Source organism: Osmerus mordax, chromosome 1, assembly GCF_038355195.1.
Source record: "Osmerus mordax isolate fOsmMor3 chromosome 1, fOsmMor3.pri, whole genome shotgun sequence".
In the NCBI taxonomy this organism is placed as follows: domain Eukaryota; kingdom Metazoa; phylum Chordata; class Actinopteri; order Osmeriformes; family Osmeridae; genus Osmerus; species Osmerus mordax.
The window spans coordinates 17,975,692-17,995,079 of NC_090050.1; the positions used below are offsets into that span (position 1 = coordinate 17,975,692).

Here is a 19,388-nt window from a genome sequence, read left to right on the forward strand (position 1 = left end):
ACAAAATGTATAGAGTAAGAAAACAATAAACAATTGAGGCTTTGGTCCCTGTGAGCAAATTCAGGGGGTCATTTGGATTACATGGGATTCTACTTACACTGCTACAATGTAAAAGGGTGTCGTATAGTTAAAGTCCTTACAACACAAGTGCACTGCCAAAATAAATAGTTTGTAAACACACTATAAACATAGCAAGCGTTGCTGTAGTCCATAGCATTTACACTTATGACATAGAAAGTAGATGATGGTAGAAGAAAAAGGTATTGTATATACATAAACAATCAAGACTGAGACACAATAATACAATCTGACTTGTAATGGGATATGTTCCATTGTAATAAAGTAAAAGGAAATCTGGCAACTTGACAGATGTTTATCTGAACTTTGAAACTTGTGGTCAAAAGCATGTATGAAATAATTTCCAGTTTGAAGCTTTAGATATATAGATATCTCAAAACCCAAACATCAGGGCACACAAAGGCAACTTGCTCTTAACAGCAGCTTGACTGGTAACTAGTTCAGCAATGCATGTTCACGAAACTACTGTATGTGCTTAAACAATAGATCAATTTAACACATTTTAACAGACCCCAGATGACATACCTAAACAAAATTTCAAAACTCAGTGACATAGAATGATTCTTGTGGCAGAGGGTTCTATGAAGGGAGACATTATGTGTCCAATGTCCAGACTGAGACTGTAACTCCATAGAGGACTGATTAACCTATTCTGAGGCACAGATGACTTGTGGTTTAAAAACATTATTTGTTTCTGGACAGATTTTGATTGCCTTCTAGTAGTTGGTCTGTGACTCATGGGCTGGACAGGAGTCTTGGGGAGGGGCAGGAACCTTGGCTGTCAAAGCTTGCAGTGCGAGTTTTCCACTGTGGGGGAAGTTTCACATGGACAGGTTAACATCACAGGTTGTTAAGATCACAAATGTTGTCCATTTTGAATGTAACATTCAATTGCAGTCCGAATTGTACAGATGTCTTGATATAAAGCAGTTTTCAAGAACGCCAAAGTAGTAAGATAAGTAATTTGATTTGTTAGTGTAATCAGATTTTTATCTGCGGAAATCTGAGGCGTTCAGTTTGTTTCCTTTTCATTGTGACAGTAGCTTACCTCCTTTTCAGACTTCCTGGCTTCCACTAGCGGGTGCCAGTGAGCAATAGGTTTGCGAGGATAGGCCAGCATCTCATTCCAGTGATCTCTACCCAGCCCCTCTGCATGACTCCCCACTCGGTTTACACCTATGATCTCATTGTGACCCACCCTGAGAGAGAAAATGTGAGTAATTAATTAGGACCGAGCAGGTAGCAACATTTCAAGAGCAAATTCAGAAATACACAAATGAAAGTGCAGACAATATGAGTTCTGCTTACAGATCATAGTCCATGACGGATATGTGGAGGCAGATTTGGTCCATGTTTTCCGGTGGGATGTCAAAGATGATTGCCTCGTTATAGGTGGGGTTTAGGGTGTTCCTCTTGATGGTGGTTTTCTTCTTTTTTAAACGTCTTCCATCACAAACAAGAGATACCTTGACATAGGGGTCTGCAAATATAACAGGAAATTCTCACTGGTGTGACATAGCTACATTAGCGGAGCAAAATGAGATGATAACTATGTAACAACTATGTTGAAAAAAGCTGCAAAATTAAATAAGCCTATGTGATGTTCAGGTCTGGCGGGACCCATTTTCAATTTTACCTGAAATACTTAATTCTTCAACCAGACTCATTAGCTTTGGCTCGTTTTCCATGAATAACATGTAAATTACAAACATTTCATCCAGGGCACATTGTGTACATCCACCATGCATTTACATTACATAAGTGGGAGTAAGAAAAGTGTAGAACAAGTTAAAAAAATATATATATTCAAAGGTTTAGTGTGTGCCGTCACTCTGTCTTTCTCCTCCCTGTTTGAGAATAGCACCAAGAACCTGTCTGTCTTCCTCCTCCCTGTTTGAGCATAGCACCAAGAACCTGTCTGTCTTCCTCCTCCCTGTTTGAGCATAGCACCAAGAACCTGTCTGTCTTCCTCCTCCCTGTTTGAGCATAGCACCAAGAACCTGTCTGTCTTCCTCCTCCCTGTTTGAGCATAGCACCAAGAACCTGTCTGTCTTCCTCCTCCCTGTTTGAGCATAGCACCAAGAACCTGTCTGTCTTCCTCCTCCCTGTTTGAGCATAGCACCAAGAACCTGTCTGTCTTCCTGCTTGTCTGAATGTCTCCTTCTTTTGTTGCACTCTTAACCCTTTTATAGTGTGTAAAACTGAATGGCTTGCGGCAACTGAACAATATTATTACAATACATTGCTGAAATTCTTTACAAATACACATGGTAAAAATGTATGTAAATGCTCATTTGGGGTTTGTTTACAGAAATGCTTATGGCTGTATTGTTTGAAGTCCCCAATAATAATGTGGGTCCATCAGACCTGTGAACATTGGGTGTGTAACACAAATTTGAACACTACACAAGGGTTAAGCCATTCCAGTGGACTGTACCTGAGTATCCAGTGATATCCATGGCCTTGAGATTTCTACACTTTATGACGGTCATGGTTAGCCTGCCAGCGGTTGGCAGGTAACAGAGAGAGAACATGATCTCCCCCAAGTCGACACTCTCCTGTGTGATTCAGTCAGCAGAGAACACTGGTCATGAAAGGAAAGAAAGGGCACTACAACTATAGCTAAAGTATTTTGAAGTGTTATTATAATGTACAGTTTGTACATTATGCTCGTGATGGTATGTATAATGTGTCTGTGATGAGCCTTTCTGTGTTTGTGTGTGAGAGAGCGATAAGACCTCCTGGGTCCTGCCTTGAATCTTCTATTTCTAGCTGATGTCATGTTTGGAACATTTTATCTTAGAATAACATTTTGACTCACAGAGGTGGCATACTGAATGTCTTTCCAGATGGCCGTCTCTCTGGAAAGGTCCGACATCTCAAACAGATTATCTAGAATCACCTCACCAATCATGTCGTGACGGGAGAAGCGATCAAAGTCAAAGATGCTCAGATGGAGTTTCCTGCTGCCCAGCTCCTCATAGGGAACTGAAAACTGGAAGGACTCATCAAATGTGGGGTTGAGAGTTTTGCGGTGGACCCTTGTCTGGAACTTTCGCTTCCGATCTGGCAGGAGGTAAATCTTGACATAAGGGTCAGAGCTGCCACAAAAGTCCTTAGCAGGCAAGTCAAAGGCCTTAAAAATGTTGACCAAGAGGGCCTCACTTTCATAATCATACTTGAGGGAGAAGTTGATCTTGCCACAAATCTTGCCAGTGTTGTTTTTGGAGGACTCGTCTCCCTCCAGGGGACTCTGTTTATAGAGCTCCGGTTGGATGCGACCAAGGCTAGAGGCATGGTCCTCTGTACAGGGGAAGTCATTGCCTCTGTCCAGGCTTGTGACATGGTGCATTTGTCTGGGAAGATGCTTTTTGAAGGAGCTATGCCTGGGGACAGGACAATGACAACATTGGTTGAAAGTCAGTCACAGTTAACACAGTTATTGGTCTGACTTGTACTGACTTTCTTTTACATATTGTCTGAGCATTGTTGGAAGAAGCTTGAGATTCAAGATTCTCATTACCCATGACTATTTTGCTGTAATTGTGGTGCACATGACAATAAATGACTTGTAACTTGTGACTCAGTGGAAAATCTGCTGAAATATTTGCCACATGTCACAAAATATATATCTCTGATCTCCTATCCCTTTTATCTGATGCCTCTTTATTTACCTCATACAAAAATTAATTCACATCAACATTGTTAGTGAATCACAGTGTTCAATTAAGTTAAAGGAATGAGACATGCATGGGCATGAACATGGAAACATGACATGCACTCACAGGGGAGGAGAGCACTCCAGACACATCTACAGTATGGAGTCTTTCCTAAAACACTGACCTGTAGATTATGGTGTGGTGAAGATTAAGAGGGATTAGTTGATTTTATCAAATCTGTCATGCATTATCCACTGATGCTGACCTGGTAGAGGAGGCAGGCTCAGTGGTCTGCCTGGCCATGCGTGTACGGCGCAGAAAGTGGTCCTTCATTGACAGCTGCACCTCCGCAGGGATGTCAGGAGATGTGTGGCTGATCTTCACGGCTGCCTCCAGGAAACTTGCTGGGTCCTTCAGCTTGTCCGAGGCCATGCTGTGTGTGTGTATGAGTGCGTGCGTGTGCGAGGGAAAGGTTCTCTCAAAGTGTCTGTGGGTGGAGGGGCCAGCAAGGGTCAGAGCAGTGGCACTAGAAGAAAGGTCCTTTCTGTGCCAGGGCACCCAGCAGAGCTTCCAGGAGGCAAAGATGATGACCCCCAGCAGAGCAAGGCCGCATGTCACGAACACCAATAGCAGGAGGCTGAAGGAGATATCTGAAGAGGGAGAGACAATTTAAAGAGAGGGAAATGATAGAGGTTGCCAATGCCACATGACATGTTGCAGTGTGTCACTGGGAAACAGAGATGCATGGAGCTTGTGCCTCCTGGTGGTAATACAAAAATGGTGGGATATTATGTATTATAAGATCTTTTACATTCAAAGCTTTTTAATTCAATCTAAATGGGTTGTGGCCGCATCAGTTGGAAAGTACCTGTGGAATAATACATTTCTGTAGGTCCCACATGCTGAGCAGAGGCTGATTTAATTTGCTTTAATTACTTTGAGGGATCAGTAAGGGTAGGATATATGGCAAGATTCAGATAGATCCCACTATTACAAAGTTCAAATTGCAGTACATTTCAGGAAACGTCCATGCAGAAGTATTAAACCTAAGACCTTCTACTTCATCTTTCCGTTCTCACATTCACTCTTTGCCTCCCCCATCTCTCTTTCTCTCTTTCACACATACACACATGCACATACACTTGCACACAGACAGGATTTGATCTGTGAGTTGCCAATGTGCTAAATGTAATTATAGTCTTTTATAATAATTTTACCAGGTTGCACTGAACCAAAGGTGTGCATTTTCACTGCCTATGGTCCTCGTCTAATACTGAAATATTTCAAAGTATGAAGACTTTCATTGATGATCATCTGTGTTTGGCTCGACCATCATGTGGACTACATGTTTAGAGAGCTCACAGGAGCAATTACAGTAATTGCAAATGGTTTCTGCATAATACTTTTGCTTAATGGTGCACCATTATATGAATTGTACACATTTAAGTTTTTTTCAATTTCTTAAGCAAATGTTTCCATACAGGTGTTTCAATCAATCAGCCCACAATGGCCCAATAAATGTAAACTACAACTATCAATGTACTCTAACATAGTTCACCCTCTTTAATATGTCTTGGCCTTTTGTTGATACTATAATTATAGTATGTCCCATTAAAATGAGACTGAATGGGATATATTTTTGCCCAATCAAGAGTACATTTCCAATGATAAAATGATTTTTGTATACAGTATACTATACACCTTTTTATACTGAAAGAAGAATTCCACATCCTCTGCACTCTATATACATAGAATACAAATGATACAAAAATATACTTGTTCTTGTCGATCAGACCACAGTCTCCTTGGCATCATATTGGATGGTTACCTCAACAATGCAGTAAGGAAAATATCTCTTTGCATGGTGCATTACAAGGTGCCTGTTATGCACGAATCAGGATGTCTTTCAGGTTGAACAATTGTGCAACTAAGATAAAGACAACTATTGTGCTTGTTTGGTTAAAATCCCAGTTTCCTGAAACATATCGAGAAAAATTGCAACAAAGATATATAGTTTGCAAAAAGTGCACCTCTATTTGTCTCTTTCTCTATGTATAGAAATGTATATATCAATGGTACCATTAATACTGTAAATTAAGTGTTGTGTTACTCTAGCATGTCAAGAAACTACCATCCTACCATCTTTAAACCATCCCAACTAATCAATTATACATGGACACACTGTGAATAATACATCTGGCCTCAAAGTAAAGCTATAAAATGTAAAAATAAATATTGCAGAATTCCGATAAATGGAAGCACCAAATATTCTTGTATTTACCTTCTTTTAATTTGTGGATGCAAAATACTGTTTGAATAGTACTTTTTTCTTCTACATTTTCCCAAAATTTGACTGAAGGAAAGTTCCACATACAATAGGTTGTGAAAGCCATTTGCCAGTCTTGGGGCGTCAGGTGGCTGAGTGGTGAGGGAAGCGGGCTAGTAATCTGAAGGTTGCCAGTTCGATTCCCGGTCATGCCAAATGACGTTGTGTCCTTGGGCAAGGCACTTCACCCTACTTGCCTCGGGGAGAATGTCCCTGTACTTACTGTACTTACTGTACTTACTGCTAAATGACTAAATGTAAATGTAAATGTCTTGTGGCTGAGCCTGGGCTTCTCACAAGGGACTGCTCTGGGCCTTTGGGGCACCAGACCAGGATAAATCTTGAATACGGGAGACACACAGTATATCTCGTCTAGTCAGCACAGTCTGAAGGTAGAATATTAACCTGAGGTAATCCCCATTCCTAAATATCCTCATTAACTAGATGTTGGATTTGACCAACCTTTGTAAATGTCCTAATTCAAACATGTTAAAAACTGTCTTTATGAGTGATTAACTACTGCACATGGCTGTCTTATATATCATACTTTCAGTGAGTAATTTAGAGGCTTTTAGATTTAAAACTATTTCACATGGTTCTAAATACCCTAAGTAGAAACCTTCACAAACAATTTGCCCTCTGAGTGTTATGTAAAATTAATGTTTAATCTTCTTTCAAGAGTCTGTGCAATATTTAGTCAGCAGTTTATTGAGACGTGCACTAATTGATCTCATAGGTTTAAAAAGTCTCCTCTCACTCAAATGTATTATTTATGGAGACTGGAGGGATGTAAGGTTACATAATCAAATATGTGTTTCACACCTTTGACATCAATACCTAATTACCCATGCAAGACCCATGAAGTGAATCAAAAAGATGAACTTGTGCATTGGTAAAAAGAGAAAACTACCTGAGTCAAGGACTAGTGTTATTTGTACTGGGATGGACACAAAATATGACATCATCATGTAATTGAATCTTCTTATTCACAAAATGGGGTAACGACAGTCCAAACTGCATTTACTGTATGGGATCTACTGCCCTTCTGCACAAACTGCAGTGAGACCAGCCTTCAAGAGCTTTTCCTGTGACCAAACAATCTAATTAAGCCTTGTTTTGTAGCTGAATCAGAGACAGAAACCAAAGCCCCAGGGTTTCCTTCTTGTGAAGAGCCCTCATATACAATTTGGTCTCTATAGAAACTTGTGTGTTACCTAAACATATCCAATCCCACCCCTAAAGTAAAGGTCTGCAGCTCCCACTGGAGAATAACAGCCAATGCTAAACATTCTGAGCCACTTGATTCTTCTTCTAATCCCCACAGCCTTTCTGGATGATGGAATATGAAAAAGAAACCTCATAGTCACTCCAAGCTTTAAGATTTGTACTATCTCATGAATCAAGTGGAAGCAAGATGGTTCCACTAAAGGATTATGTAAGAAATTACAGAAAACTCACAGACAGTTTATAGACCTCTAGCAATCATCTAGTCCTCTCAGTCACAAGGAATGTATACACACAAATGAAATAGTAACCACTAATTGTTTTTAAAAACGTTTTTTTTGTCTTGAGTAATCATTATCTTCCACAATAGGAGGCAACTCACAAAATACTATATCATACATGGACATATATACTGTATGTCAGTATGATAGGTCTAGAACGAATTGTCCAGCTGATTATGGTTGGCACTTCCTATTTTTGTATGGTATAGTTTACTTAATGCACCAAAAGTCAACAGATACACCACAATGCATTGTGTAAAAATTATGTCACAATTATGTAAAAGAAATACAAAATCAAAAAAAGTACTACTTAAAGTAACTGCATAATGAAAGAAAAGTCAAAATAAATAAATAAATACTATTCTAGCTACCATACAAAAATTGTAGACAACATGCTCCCCAGACTTCTGCCCTAATGACCCAGTGTGCAGTGTAGAAAAGGGCTGTCTGGTTGCAAACTAACCATTAAGGTTATTGCCATGTGTGAATAGCCAGCTGCAAACACAACCCCTGTGTTTCCAGTTGTACCTGTGCACACAAACTAATGTAATACACATCTGTTGTATTTTACCAGGAACAATTTCCAATGCTCTCTCAATTTCCCGAAGTCTGTGATATTATCAATCCTTTGTCTATTCCCAGTAAAGCAATCATGTCTGTAAGAGAGAGAGAGAGATTGAGAGAGAGAAAGAGAGAGCGAGAGCAGGAAAGAGGGAGAGAGGGAGACAGAGAGACATGGATTGCACTCCAATCACAACACAAATGGAGTATGGTCGTAACTGTAGGGGCTATTGTTAAGGTTTATGTACTCGTTTTTGTAAATGATTTTCAGAAGCTTCACTAATCACAAAAAAGATTTGAGAGAATGGGTTGCAATGAGATTCAAGAGGACTTGTTAAGGTCGACAACTGTGGTTATTTGATGATTGCACAAGGCCAATTACAACACAAGTTATAGGCTAATACAAGTTTGTATCTGTGTTCTTGCCCACAGATGACAGTAAAATATATGAAAAGGAAATAAATCAAGTGGGCCTGGGCCAGATTCGAAGACCTTGTTTAACTGTGTGTGCCTGTGTGTGGTGTATGTGTTTGTGTGTTTTCGTGTCAATTATTTACTTGAAAGGTAAGCTTTAAAGTTGGACTACAGAATTTAATTTAAATGTTGGTAAATTTACAATAAAACAAGAATACCACTTAGAAGATGCTAATTATGTGGCGCAACAAACATGCTGTGCTGTTGAGCAGCATGGTAATTAATTGTGACTGGGAATCTCACTGCACCATGGACGCATCATTACCATATTCCATAACACCACCCAGTACAAAATTAGCTTAGTCAGGAGGATCTGGGCAAAGAAAAGGCTCAGTGAGAGCTCAAATATAGCACAAAAAATGAATATCCACCAGCATTGTCTTTAACCTTACATAAACAATAATGATCATGCAAGCACACACAACACACAACACGGTACCCTCAGATAAAGCAGGGAGAGTGACACCACATGCCACTTTGAGTATCCTAGATGCCTCTTCCTCTGTATGGATGTAGGTTACATTAGTATGTGTAGGGCTGAAGACAGGGGAGTGTGAAGGGAAGATAAGAGGGAGAAAGGCCAGGCTTGCATGTTTTGATGGACAGAGCAAGTCTTTCTATGGAGAGGCTGCTGAGAGGTAGCCAATGAAAACAAATGGCTTAGGAATTATCCCTAAATATGGACAAAAGACTATTGTTAAGGAAACAAATGATACTTTAAGTTATTATGAAAGCTTGGTTAAAGGTAGCACTGCTTCATGATGAAAACTACATGGAATGAAACCAAGCATCCACTCCAGTCTCACCCTTAGCCATGGCTCTCTCAACAGTGTTTGTTAAATGGCAGTTGCCAAATAGAACATTTAAGAGGTAAGGTTTTTTGAATGCTGCGTCATTATAAATACATCACCATATATACGTATATACCGTATTGTTGTTAATGTGAGTCAAGTAACCTCTTATTGACTGAGGGAATACTGATCCACTTTTAGTGCTCTGCAAGAGCTTTCACATGCATACGAATATTCTGTTACAGTTGGTTAATGCACTTTTTCTCCAATCATAAATAGGAAAAGAGCTTCCTGCAACCTAAAAGGAAATCTCCAATGAAAACCAAATCACATTACTATACACTGACTATTGTTGAATGAAGCAAATATTGATGAAATTATCTAGTTTCGGTTGACACATGCCATGCAAGCCCAGAAGAGCCTGCAAATAATATCAGGCTGTTATGGTGACAGTTGAAGGGTACATAGATTAAACATAACAGAGAGCCTTGCAACGTATAACACCATAAATCGCTATAACACTGATACTTCGACTTCACTACAATTTGATCTGGGTTTAACATTAAACTGGCCGTAATGCTAATTTAACCATTTTAACTACATTAAGTTTACAAAATGTTAATAGTCCTTAGCAACTCTAAAGTTCAAATGAAAGATCTCATAGGGAGTTTGACAGAACTGAGGTTAGGAAGGAAATGGCCACACCACAACACTTCCCATTTTTAAATGTACATCTATATACATACACATCTGATGTTCAGTCCCTTGTCCTCTCCTATTCTGGCCCCTCCCCTTCTTCTTTCTTGTCGGAGCTCTCTATCTAATATCCAGACCTCCAGACCTCCCCCATCAGGGGGTCTATTCCAGCTCCAGTAGCCCAGCCATGACCCAAGGAACTCATCTGGTACAAACACATGCTGCCTGGATGCATCATCCTTCAATTTGTTACATATATCAGTCATTTCAATTTATTTAATACAACAATGAAATACATTTTAGCTGTTGGTGTCATCTTTAAATTCATACTCTGGTGCTGGTTTGCAAATCAACACTTATTTTCACCCTCCTGCCCAGAGCCTTTACTAGCCATTTACCCCCCACCCCCAACCCCCCTCATCTCATTAACGGTATTAATGAGATCAACAGTACAGCCTTCCTTAAACAAATGTTGGAATCTATAAACCTACAGCTGTCAGCTTAACAGCTATTTACAGCCACTATTGGACACAGGGTGACAGGAAAGTCCTGACTTTGGTTGTTCATCAATAAAATCCTATGGTCTTGCAAAATATTTAAAATAAAAATAAAAAGTTAAATGAAACATGAAACATACAGTTGACACATAGATATTTGGTCACAAAAAATAGTTAAGGTAACATTAACTACCATGTAACTAACCCTAGTTACACTTCATTATGGTTTAGCAATTTTAGTGAAACTTGGTATGGGGGAGGTTGAGCTTTCCAAGGGAAAATGGATGTTAACATTGATTTTGTTTTGGTAAAACAACCTTCAACTGCTGCTTTACAACCTCCATTCACCACTACACCCCGACCCAATGCTGTGCCTTCATAAACTTTCAAAATAACCTATACCACTAACGCTTAATATTATAATTCATGAGTACCTACAATCTCTTTACTGTGGATATTGCTTTTTTTTTTTTTTATGTAATGTGTGAAGTCAGTCAAAGCCATGCAAGCTGCAATGCTGTGAATGGAGTTATAACAGAAAAACATCATTCAACCATCTCACTCCAAGTAGTCCATGAGCACAAATGTAGCAATTCCTCAGTGCCTGTTCTATGTCTTGATTTTGTTAAAAGTCAATGTAATATTTGTGCTGCTATATACAGTATGTGTCAATCCCAAGTGTTCACAGGCTTGAAAAGTGTTCTGACTCTCCTGCAGGGTTACACAATGAGAAACTATGGGAAAATAAATTCAACCTGCTTACTCTGCACCCCTATGAAGACAAAACTGTTAAATTAATCTTCCTTGTCTCTGAAGCAGAACAATATTCGCCTTCCAAAATTTCAACAACAGTCAAATATTACATCAACAAACAGCTAATATCATGCACAGTGACAGTGAAGGCACTCACCGATGTTGAACACTCTTCTCTCCCCTCTCTCTCTCTCTCTCTCTCTCTCTCTCTCTCTCTCTCTCTCTCTCTCTCTCTCTCTCTCTCTCTCTCTCTCTCTCACTCTTTTAGGCAATGTTGAAGCTCTATCTCTCTTTCTGCTGAGCCCTTTCAGTGGATCCTAACCCTCCCCTGTCTCCTTAGCAAATGAGCTTTCAACTGCGCTTGGGACCCTGTTTCTATGGAGCTATGATTGAGCAAACCCATATGCAGTGCTAGATGCTGTACTGCAACCATCGAGGGGCAGGTACTTCAGCCAAGCCTGGAGAGCGGTTACAAGCTCCTTAATGAATAACCCTTGCAGCTGATCCATGTGGCTGGTATGACTGCTGAGGCTACCAAGATGTAGATGCTTGTTTACTTTCATATCCACCCTGTGGCACATGACTCTATTATTCTACCTTTTGTAATGCTCAGAATTTTTTTGCCCTTTTATGTCACCATGAGAACCAAACTGACAAAAGAGGAGGGTGCTGTGTATGAATATTTATGAAATATTTTCATGAATATCAAACAAAACTGTGAATGGATGCATATTACAGCAGCACTCATAAAAATCCTGGGAGGAGGAAAACCATCAAACAAAAAGCTACTTTGGGGGCTGTTAAAAAAACAATAAACTGATCAGTTGAACACACTATTGTATATAATCTGTATCGTACAGCCAAGTTAACCAATAAGTACAAAGCAGATGTATGTCGGGTCTGTGAAGCATGTATCATTGTATTACGTGCTTCGGAGCAGCCTTCACCCTCTGTCTTGTGCTGCCCAAGTAGCACACTGCCATGTGATGTGCTGCTCTTGCTCCGTGTAGTGGAGATGTGACTGTCCCTTGAAGCCTACTTCTACCAAGATAACCATCAGACCGCATTAAAGTGGGGGAAGTGCCCTGTGTTGGGGGAAGGGAAGCCTCCAAGTCCCCTCTATGCTTTCACAAGAGCAAGTGTGTAATTTGTGGTAAATTTGCACTGTTCACACACATGGTAAGCCAGCTGTCAAGTGAGATTGGTTATTGGGGAGTGGGGTGAGATGGAGGAAAGTAGAAATTGTATGATTCACTGGGGGACAGATTAATTAATGCTGTCAGGAATGTATATTTAAAATCGTCAGCACACATGGCACATGGCAGTCTTCATCTGCAGCTCTTTAATGTATTTGGCAAATATGCCTGCAGAATGATAACTCACGAAATCCTATGCTATGCCAGTAAGGCCACTTATTTTCCTTATGCAGTCATCATCTTTGGCTGTTTCTCACATAGAGCCTTGATCTTGCACTGATCAAGAGGTGAGACCCATGCTGCTGAATGTGACTAATACATTATCTGCTGGCACAAAGTGATGCAATAAAGTAGAAGGAAGACTTTCAATGAGAAGTAGACATGATGAAGGTTTTGCTTCATGCTGAGAAGTAGATTCAACCTGATGTACCCCCTTGAGGGAGTATTGTCTAACAAGGCTTATTTTCATGTAAATCAATGTGTGATTATGCATGTACTCAATTTGCATCCCCCGTGCTGATCTTGCGATATAACAATGTAGAAATCCTATTGTAAGATTTTATTTAGCAATTGTCCACTTAGCTTTAAAAGATTCACAAGACCAACTTGAAGTTTGATTGAATTGACATGTTTTTTATTATGGGTTGAACAAACCACCTTTTGGGTCAGGTTGTGTGTTACAACTCATTGACACGCAAGACACAATGTGACTGCAGTGAAAATTATATCTATGAGATACAGTGTCTCATGAATTCAATGTTGCTCAGCCAAGCCTAGAGTTATCAGTCGTATAAAAGCAATTGGTAATAAAGAAGCAAATGATTGGACTCATTAGTCTAAGTTCAGCATCAACTGTCATGATGTAATATGATTATGGAAGTACAGTGTCTCATACTGAGAACTACACTGACACAACACACCTCATTAAAGGGAGGAACTCAGTTCACACAGACTCAGAGCTCAAGGGCAGAGAGTTATAATGCGATAACGGTTCAAATTTTTTCGCGCTAATGTAACACACACAACAGCAAGGGGAGAAGGCAGCTCACAGACTACTAACACAGCACATAAAATGAATACTGATGGATGAGATCAGACGGGGATGTGTCTTTGAGTGGGCACAAGAGATCCTCCATCGTGTCTGTGATCTTTTGGTTCCCTGTGTAATGTCAAAAGAGATGTGTCCAAAAACATTGTTACACAGAAAACATTCAGTGTTTTGAATTCCTGGTGTATTTTCATGTCAGTTGTTAATTTTCCATCCTTCCGTGGGATTTCAAGATGCTACTTTTACTGGGGATTGGTTGGCCACTGTGTTGAACACATGGTATCCCCAAGGACCAGAGTTCCTCACGTTATTGTTGGTGACTGTGAATGAGAGCTTACCTATTGTTGAATTTGCTACCGGTTATGTATCCTGTATGTTCATTGACAAGCCTTGACACCAACATTGATTTCTCTCCTTTATATCTGACTTTTGGATGAGGCCGATATCAGGGATTGTGAGAAATTGTTTTCTCACAGACTTCTTAGCAACTTCGTCCAAACAAAAGTGTAGCTGGCTGGCCTGATTTAAGTCCAAGTCTTGGTTATCACCTCATCTTACACCCCACATCAACAAGATCCCCTGGCTACTGCTTGTTGATAAGAACAGCCATTCAGAAACAGTACTTTTGGACAAAATTACATTATAGAAATTGTCTGCAATGGTTGTTTTATAGGAAATAGTAATATGATGAGAAACTCCCCAACGACAAACTCATGGTGCAACACTTTCCTCGGAATCCTACACAAAAGCAGGACAAGTTCATTCTGTTTCTAATGAATAATATTTCATGCAAGAAATAATATAAGTCACAATCTATTAAGTAGTAAATAATGCAACATATAGGATATTTTTGCATGAAACACCTTTAGCTGTAGATAATATTATAGCATATGAGTAAAAGATCTGTACACTGCAGAGTTCATGAAAACCAACTGGGATATATATTTTCTCTGTGAACAGGCAGACAGAAGAGCAATACAATTGTTACCATCCACATGTACTCCACAGTGTTGTCAATGTGTAGGGCTCTTGTTAACCTCTGACTACTGCAGACAAGCACAGTACAAATTTAACACAATCATCACAATAAAATGTCAGAGCAGCATTTGTCAGGAAGCCTCAGGCTGAAAATTTGATTTCTGTAATTTCCACCCCCATCCTCTTCATATGAACCATCCCTTCCCTTTCCTATCCAAAGCATCACATTGAAGAGTTTCTTGTTCAACTTACAGCTGAAACTGTACATTACATTTACATCCAGAGCGAATTACAGTAAGTACAGGGACATTCCCCCGTAACTAACTGTCCAGACGTTAACTTCTTTTCGATTGTTCCATTGCTTTCATCCCCAAAAGTATCACAGATTTTAAAAGGCTTATAATTGACAAGAAATTGGAGCAATGTAAAATCAAGCTTTCTTTTTGGTCTAATATTCCTATCATAGTACTCAATGGGGATGGGTGTAGTTCAATGACAGAGCATTTGACCACAGATATAGAAGTAGCAGGTAAACATTCCCCCCTGTACATTGCTTTGGATGAAGAAAAAGCCAAGTATGTAATGCATTAAGTAATATAATAATTTAGTAGGCTTTTTCTGCACTGCAGGCTTTTATGTCAATGCTAATGTAGATTTAAGCAAATATATGTTTGACACAAGATATCTTACACTTCTCTTGCCTGATCTGCAAAATGTCATAATTTGAGCTCCATTTGATATCTAAGTCTCCTAAGAATTTTGTTGATGACTAAAAGACTAGCTCTAGTAGGATATTTTTACCTGCTAAACATCTGTTTATAAATACCAAACATTGCTCAAGAGATGTTCAAAATAATGTACGAATATACCTGCTTTTCTCCAATGATCATTACCATCAAATGCCCTTAAAAATCCAATGGTCAAATGAAAAATAATCTAACCATCAATTTAAACCATGTTAAACACACAAGTCTGGAATGTCACTAAAACAATTGGCCTGCAGCACCTCAGTCTGCAGAATAATTAACATAAGTTCAATAGAACCGCACCTGCAAAACTGTTATCCTCTGTGGGTTATGGACAGACTAGACTACTCCACAACACTCTCTGTTGACATACACAATGCATTGTCTGTGCTATCACACTCTGCTTGCCATTGTTATTTATTCATGGTCACATATTGCAGTGACAGCATGGTCTAGCTGTGCTCTCTGCTACTCCTCTAGATGTGAGATTAGACCTCAGCACTGTGTAATATCTGCTCTGCTTCTGTTTTCACCATCAGGATGGGACCACAGAGGGCAGGGGGGATGGGAGGTGCTGCTGCTTTTTTTCTTTTGGATTATTTAAAATGTTCCACACTGTCTGTTCTCCATACTGCTTCTCCAACTGTATTCATATCAATCTAGAGTCATTTCGCCCCTCCTGTTGCCCTCCATGTCCTCTAATGGTTAAACCTCCTAAGAGAGAGGAAGTGATTGATCTAATGCTCCCCAGCTGGAGACCATGACCTCATTTCACTGCCAGTACACACTTAAATAAGGATGCACACAATGGACCCTATTCAATCAATATTGGTAAGTGTAAACCATACCATATCTACCATATGCAATAACAGGTAATGCTCTCACACAATTGGGATTCCAATTAAATACTGCAGCATATATACTACTGAACACTTGAAATATTGAATCATCAGATTTACAAAAAAAATATTACAAATATGTGGGATTTGGATTTCTGCCCCCTAAAACCATTATAAATCAATACCTTCTTTGGGTATCATAGCAAATATGTAAAATATATCAGAGAGAAAAAGCCCAGGGGAAGTAAAGACATGGCTGATCCTTATCAGCTCTTAGTGAGAGTAAGAAAGATATTTCCATCATCAAATGTATACAAACATCACTTCTTCTCATACATAGATGGGGAGAGGTTAATAGTTCTTAGGTCAGAAGCTATCATATCCATACCTTCAGAGGCATGTATTCTACAGTTTGCCCTACTCCATCACAAACCAATTGTCAAATTATCTGTTATGGTAGGAACTATAACAATAAAGCACAGAATCAGAGAGCTGTGACACTTGGAACTCTGACATTCTCCTCACCAGAGATACCAGTGCACAACCCGCCACTCCATTTGTCTGACCTTTGATTTTTGGCAGCTTGGGCACAGAGCTCTACAGGGGAGTTTGGCGACACAGCGGCAGTCCTCTATTCATGTAGTATTACTACCTGCAGACTGTGGCATCTTTGCCCTTCCTGCCTGTGCAGCGGGTGCCACCTCTTACAGATGCCGCACAAGCTTTAATTGGAACACAATCAGCATGAGCTACTTCAGCGACCTGCCCATCAACCCCACAGCTGAGCTGGAAGGAAATACACTAACCTGATATGGAGGCAGCGATGGCGGAGATGGTGGATGCAAGTGGTTTAAGTGTAATGTTAAAAGCAAGACTCTAACGGGATGGTCCTAGTGAGATTCCCCTTAGATGGTGGTAATGAAAGGAAACAGAATAGGTTGAGAACCATGTGGTAGGGAGAGAGTGCCCTTGAGCTCTATTCTAGTATCCGTGTTCTTTTATGAAACCAAACTAATGCACCATAGAACTGTGGCAGAGAGAATTTCCAGATGACCAGTCTTGCATGGTAGCAGAACAAACACACAAGTAAGTGGAAAATGTAGAAGCAGCTTTAGTTCAACCTTTATCTGACACAACCCATTCTACTTACCACTGACTCACAGTGACATCTGGTGTCTCTATAGTTCTGTCCTGGTTGCCTTTGGCACTGAGGGTTATATTTGAGATGTAGTGACAAACAGAATAGCCTTGCCTTATGGCTTGCTTTTACCAATGTATCTTATTTTAGTTTGTACAGTATATTAACAACAACAGAGAGGTGTTTTTCTGAAGCTATTTACACATTCTCTTTCATTTACTAGAAAGGGCAACCATGGAACCATTTTCAGCAACTGAGGAATACCTAAATGCACTTGAGTTAGTATTATGAGTATACTAATTGAATATTTTACCTCAAATTTTACCTCAAATTCTTTCAAACACATTTCCAAGGTGTACTTCTATCTCAAAAGTACACAATATCAGTGACACATTTACTCCTTTAACGCAGAAAAAGTGTAGTGAAATAGTGCATCCTCAAAAAACAGGCAGTCAACCCTTGGTGTAAACCTATGGAAAAAATGATTTAATATTTACATACATGATTCCTCCCACATAAAGTAGGCAGATCTATTTTTTCCCAGCAAAAAATCCTAATCCTAGTCCAATTTTGATCAACTAACTTTTGTTGGTTGATCAAGTTGACCAGTTGTCTCTTACAGCCTCTCTTACAGCCACAAGCACAGACATAACCATTCAAGACACAGCTGGCCATGCAGTTTACCTGTGTCTCTATGGTTAGGGCTCTGGTTGGCATGGGCCAGCAGAGTGATGAACTCCTCACAGGTGTTGGACTCCAATAAGGGGCTGTCATCCAAACAGAGGTCAATAATGAGGGCCACTGCCTTCTCACAGAACATGTCATTCTCCTCTTTCTCTGCAGAACTCATCCTCCGAGCCTGAATCCTACGCAGTCTTTAGCTCTCATCCAGGATGGGAGAAAGGATCTAAAAGCAATGCTAGAGTGATGATGTTGCATGAAAAATAGATGTAACTTGCTGCTCCTCTTGTTCTTACTATTGCTCTTGCCTCTCAGACTCCTGGAACTTGGGAGTGTGTGTATGTGTGTGTGTGTGTGTGTGTGTTTGCAGTGTGTGTGCGATAGTGGGTGTGTCTTTGTATGTGTTTGAGTATGAGTGGGAGGGGACTTAATGAAGCAGTGGGACCCCCCAGGTATTCCTGGAGCAGGGCGGTTGCATCATGCATCATACCATGTCCATGTGTTGAGAGACAAAGAGAGAGAGAGAGAGAGAGAGAGAGAGAGAGAGAGAGGGAGAGGGAGAGGGAGAGGGAGAGGGAGAGGGAGAGGGAGAGGGAGAGGAGAGGGAGAGGGAGAGGGAGAGGGAGAGGGAGAGGGAGAGGGAGAGGGAGAGGGAGAGGGAGAGGGAGAGGGAGAGGGAGAGGGAGAGGGAGAGGGAGAGGGAGAGGGAGAGAGAGAGGGAGAGGGAGAGGGAGATATAAAAAGAGAGAAAGATAGAAAGAGAAAGAACAAATGGCCACTGGTTGCGCTTAATTAAACAACAACTGGGTTCCCTGAAACGCCCTTATGTTTGTGTCCATTCATTTTTCCCACATAGCACACCCTTTCCTTCCATAAACAGGTTTTTTTGCATGTCATATTACTTCCTACAATATTTAGTACATGAATGATAAATTCAATAAAAGATTTGCCTAGTTACTTCATAATCAAGTTTTGACACATTTGTTTTTGAATGGAAAGTGATGACAGTAAACTGCAGCCGCAATCCACATACTGCACTCTGCTGGTGATATAATACACTGTGAACGTAAGAGAGAGAGAGAGAACAGAGAAACAAAGAGACAGTGAGAGAGAGAGACAGTGGAGAGAGTGAGAGAGACAGAGAAAGATAGGACTCATTAAACACAGACTCATTAAACACCTTTGTAATAATTGCTATAATTGTAATTGAGATAAGGAGCATTGTTTAAAAGTTGGAATAGCTAAACGCGGCAAAGATGATCGCTACAACTCAGCAGAACATGGCCTCAGACTTGGTAAAATAATGCATGGGTTTGTATATGCATGTGTTTAAATAATCTGTTGCAATATAGTCTATATAACATTTAGTCATTTAGCAGACGCTCTTATCCAAAGAGACTTACAGGGACATTCCCCCCAAAG

At 40.0% G+C, this 19,388-nt stretch overlaps 1 protein-coding gene across 1 annotated transcript; it reads right to left on the reverse strand.

Moving 5' to 3' along the window:
• Window positions 1-758: 758 nt before the first annotated feature.
• On the reverse strand, window positions 759-18,135 carry syt6b (synaptotagmin VIb). Its single transcript, XM_067236754.1, has 7 exons — window positions 17,970-18,135; window positions 4,003-4,387; window positions 2,900-3,464; window positions 2,516-2,636; window positions 1,387-1,558; window positions 1,127-1,277; window positions 759-885 (listed from the first exon to the last, which is right to left on the reverse strand). Exons 1-7 carry the CDS (start codon window positions 18,133-18,135, stop codon window positions 814-816), a joined length of 1,632 nt encoding a protein of 543 aa, XP_067092855.1. The 3' UTR covers window positions 759-813.
• Window positions 18,136-19,388: the final 1,253 nt, after the last annotated feature.

Excerpts from the sequence above, each read along its gene's own strand:
- syt6b (XM_067236754.1), bottom strand. The coding sequence starts at position 18,135 with ATGAGTTCTGCAGAGAAAGAGGAGAATGACATGTTCTGTGAGAAGGCA. Across the intron at positions 3,465-4,002 it reads GAGCCTGCCTCCTCTACCAG|GCATAGCTCCTTCAAAAAGC; the intron begins GTCAGCATCAGT and ends TCCTGTCCCCAG. Across the intron at positions 1,278-1,386 it reads TCCGTCATGGACTATGATCT|GGTGGGTCACAATGAGATCA; the intron begins GTAAGCAGAACT and ends TTTCTCTCTCAG.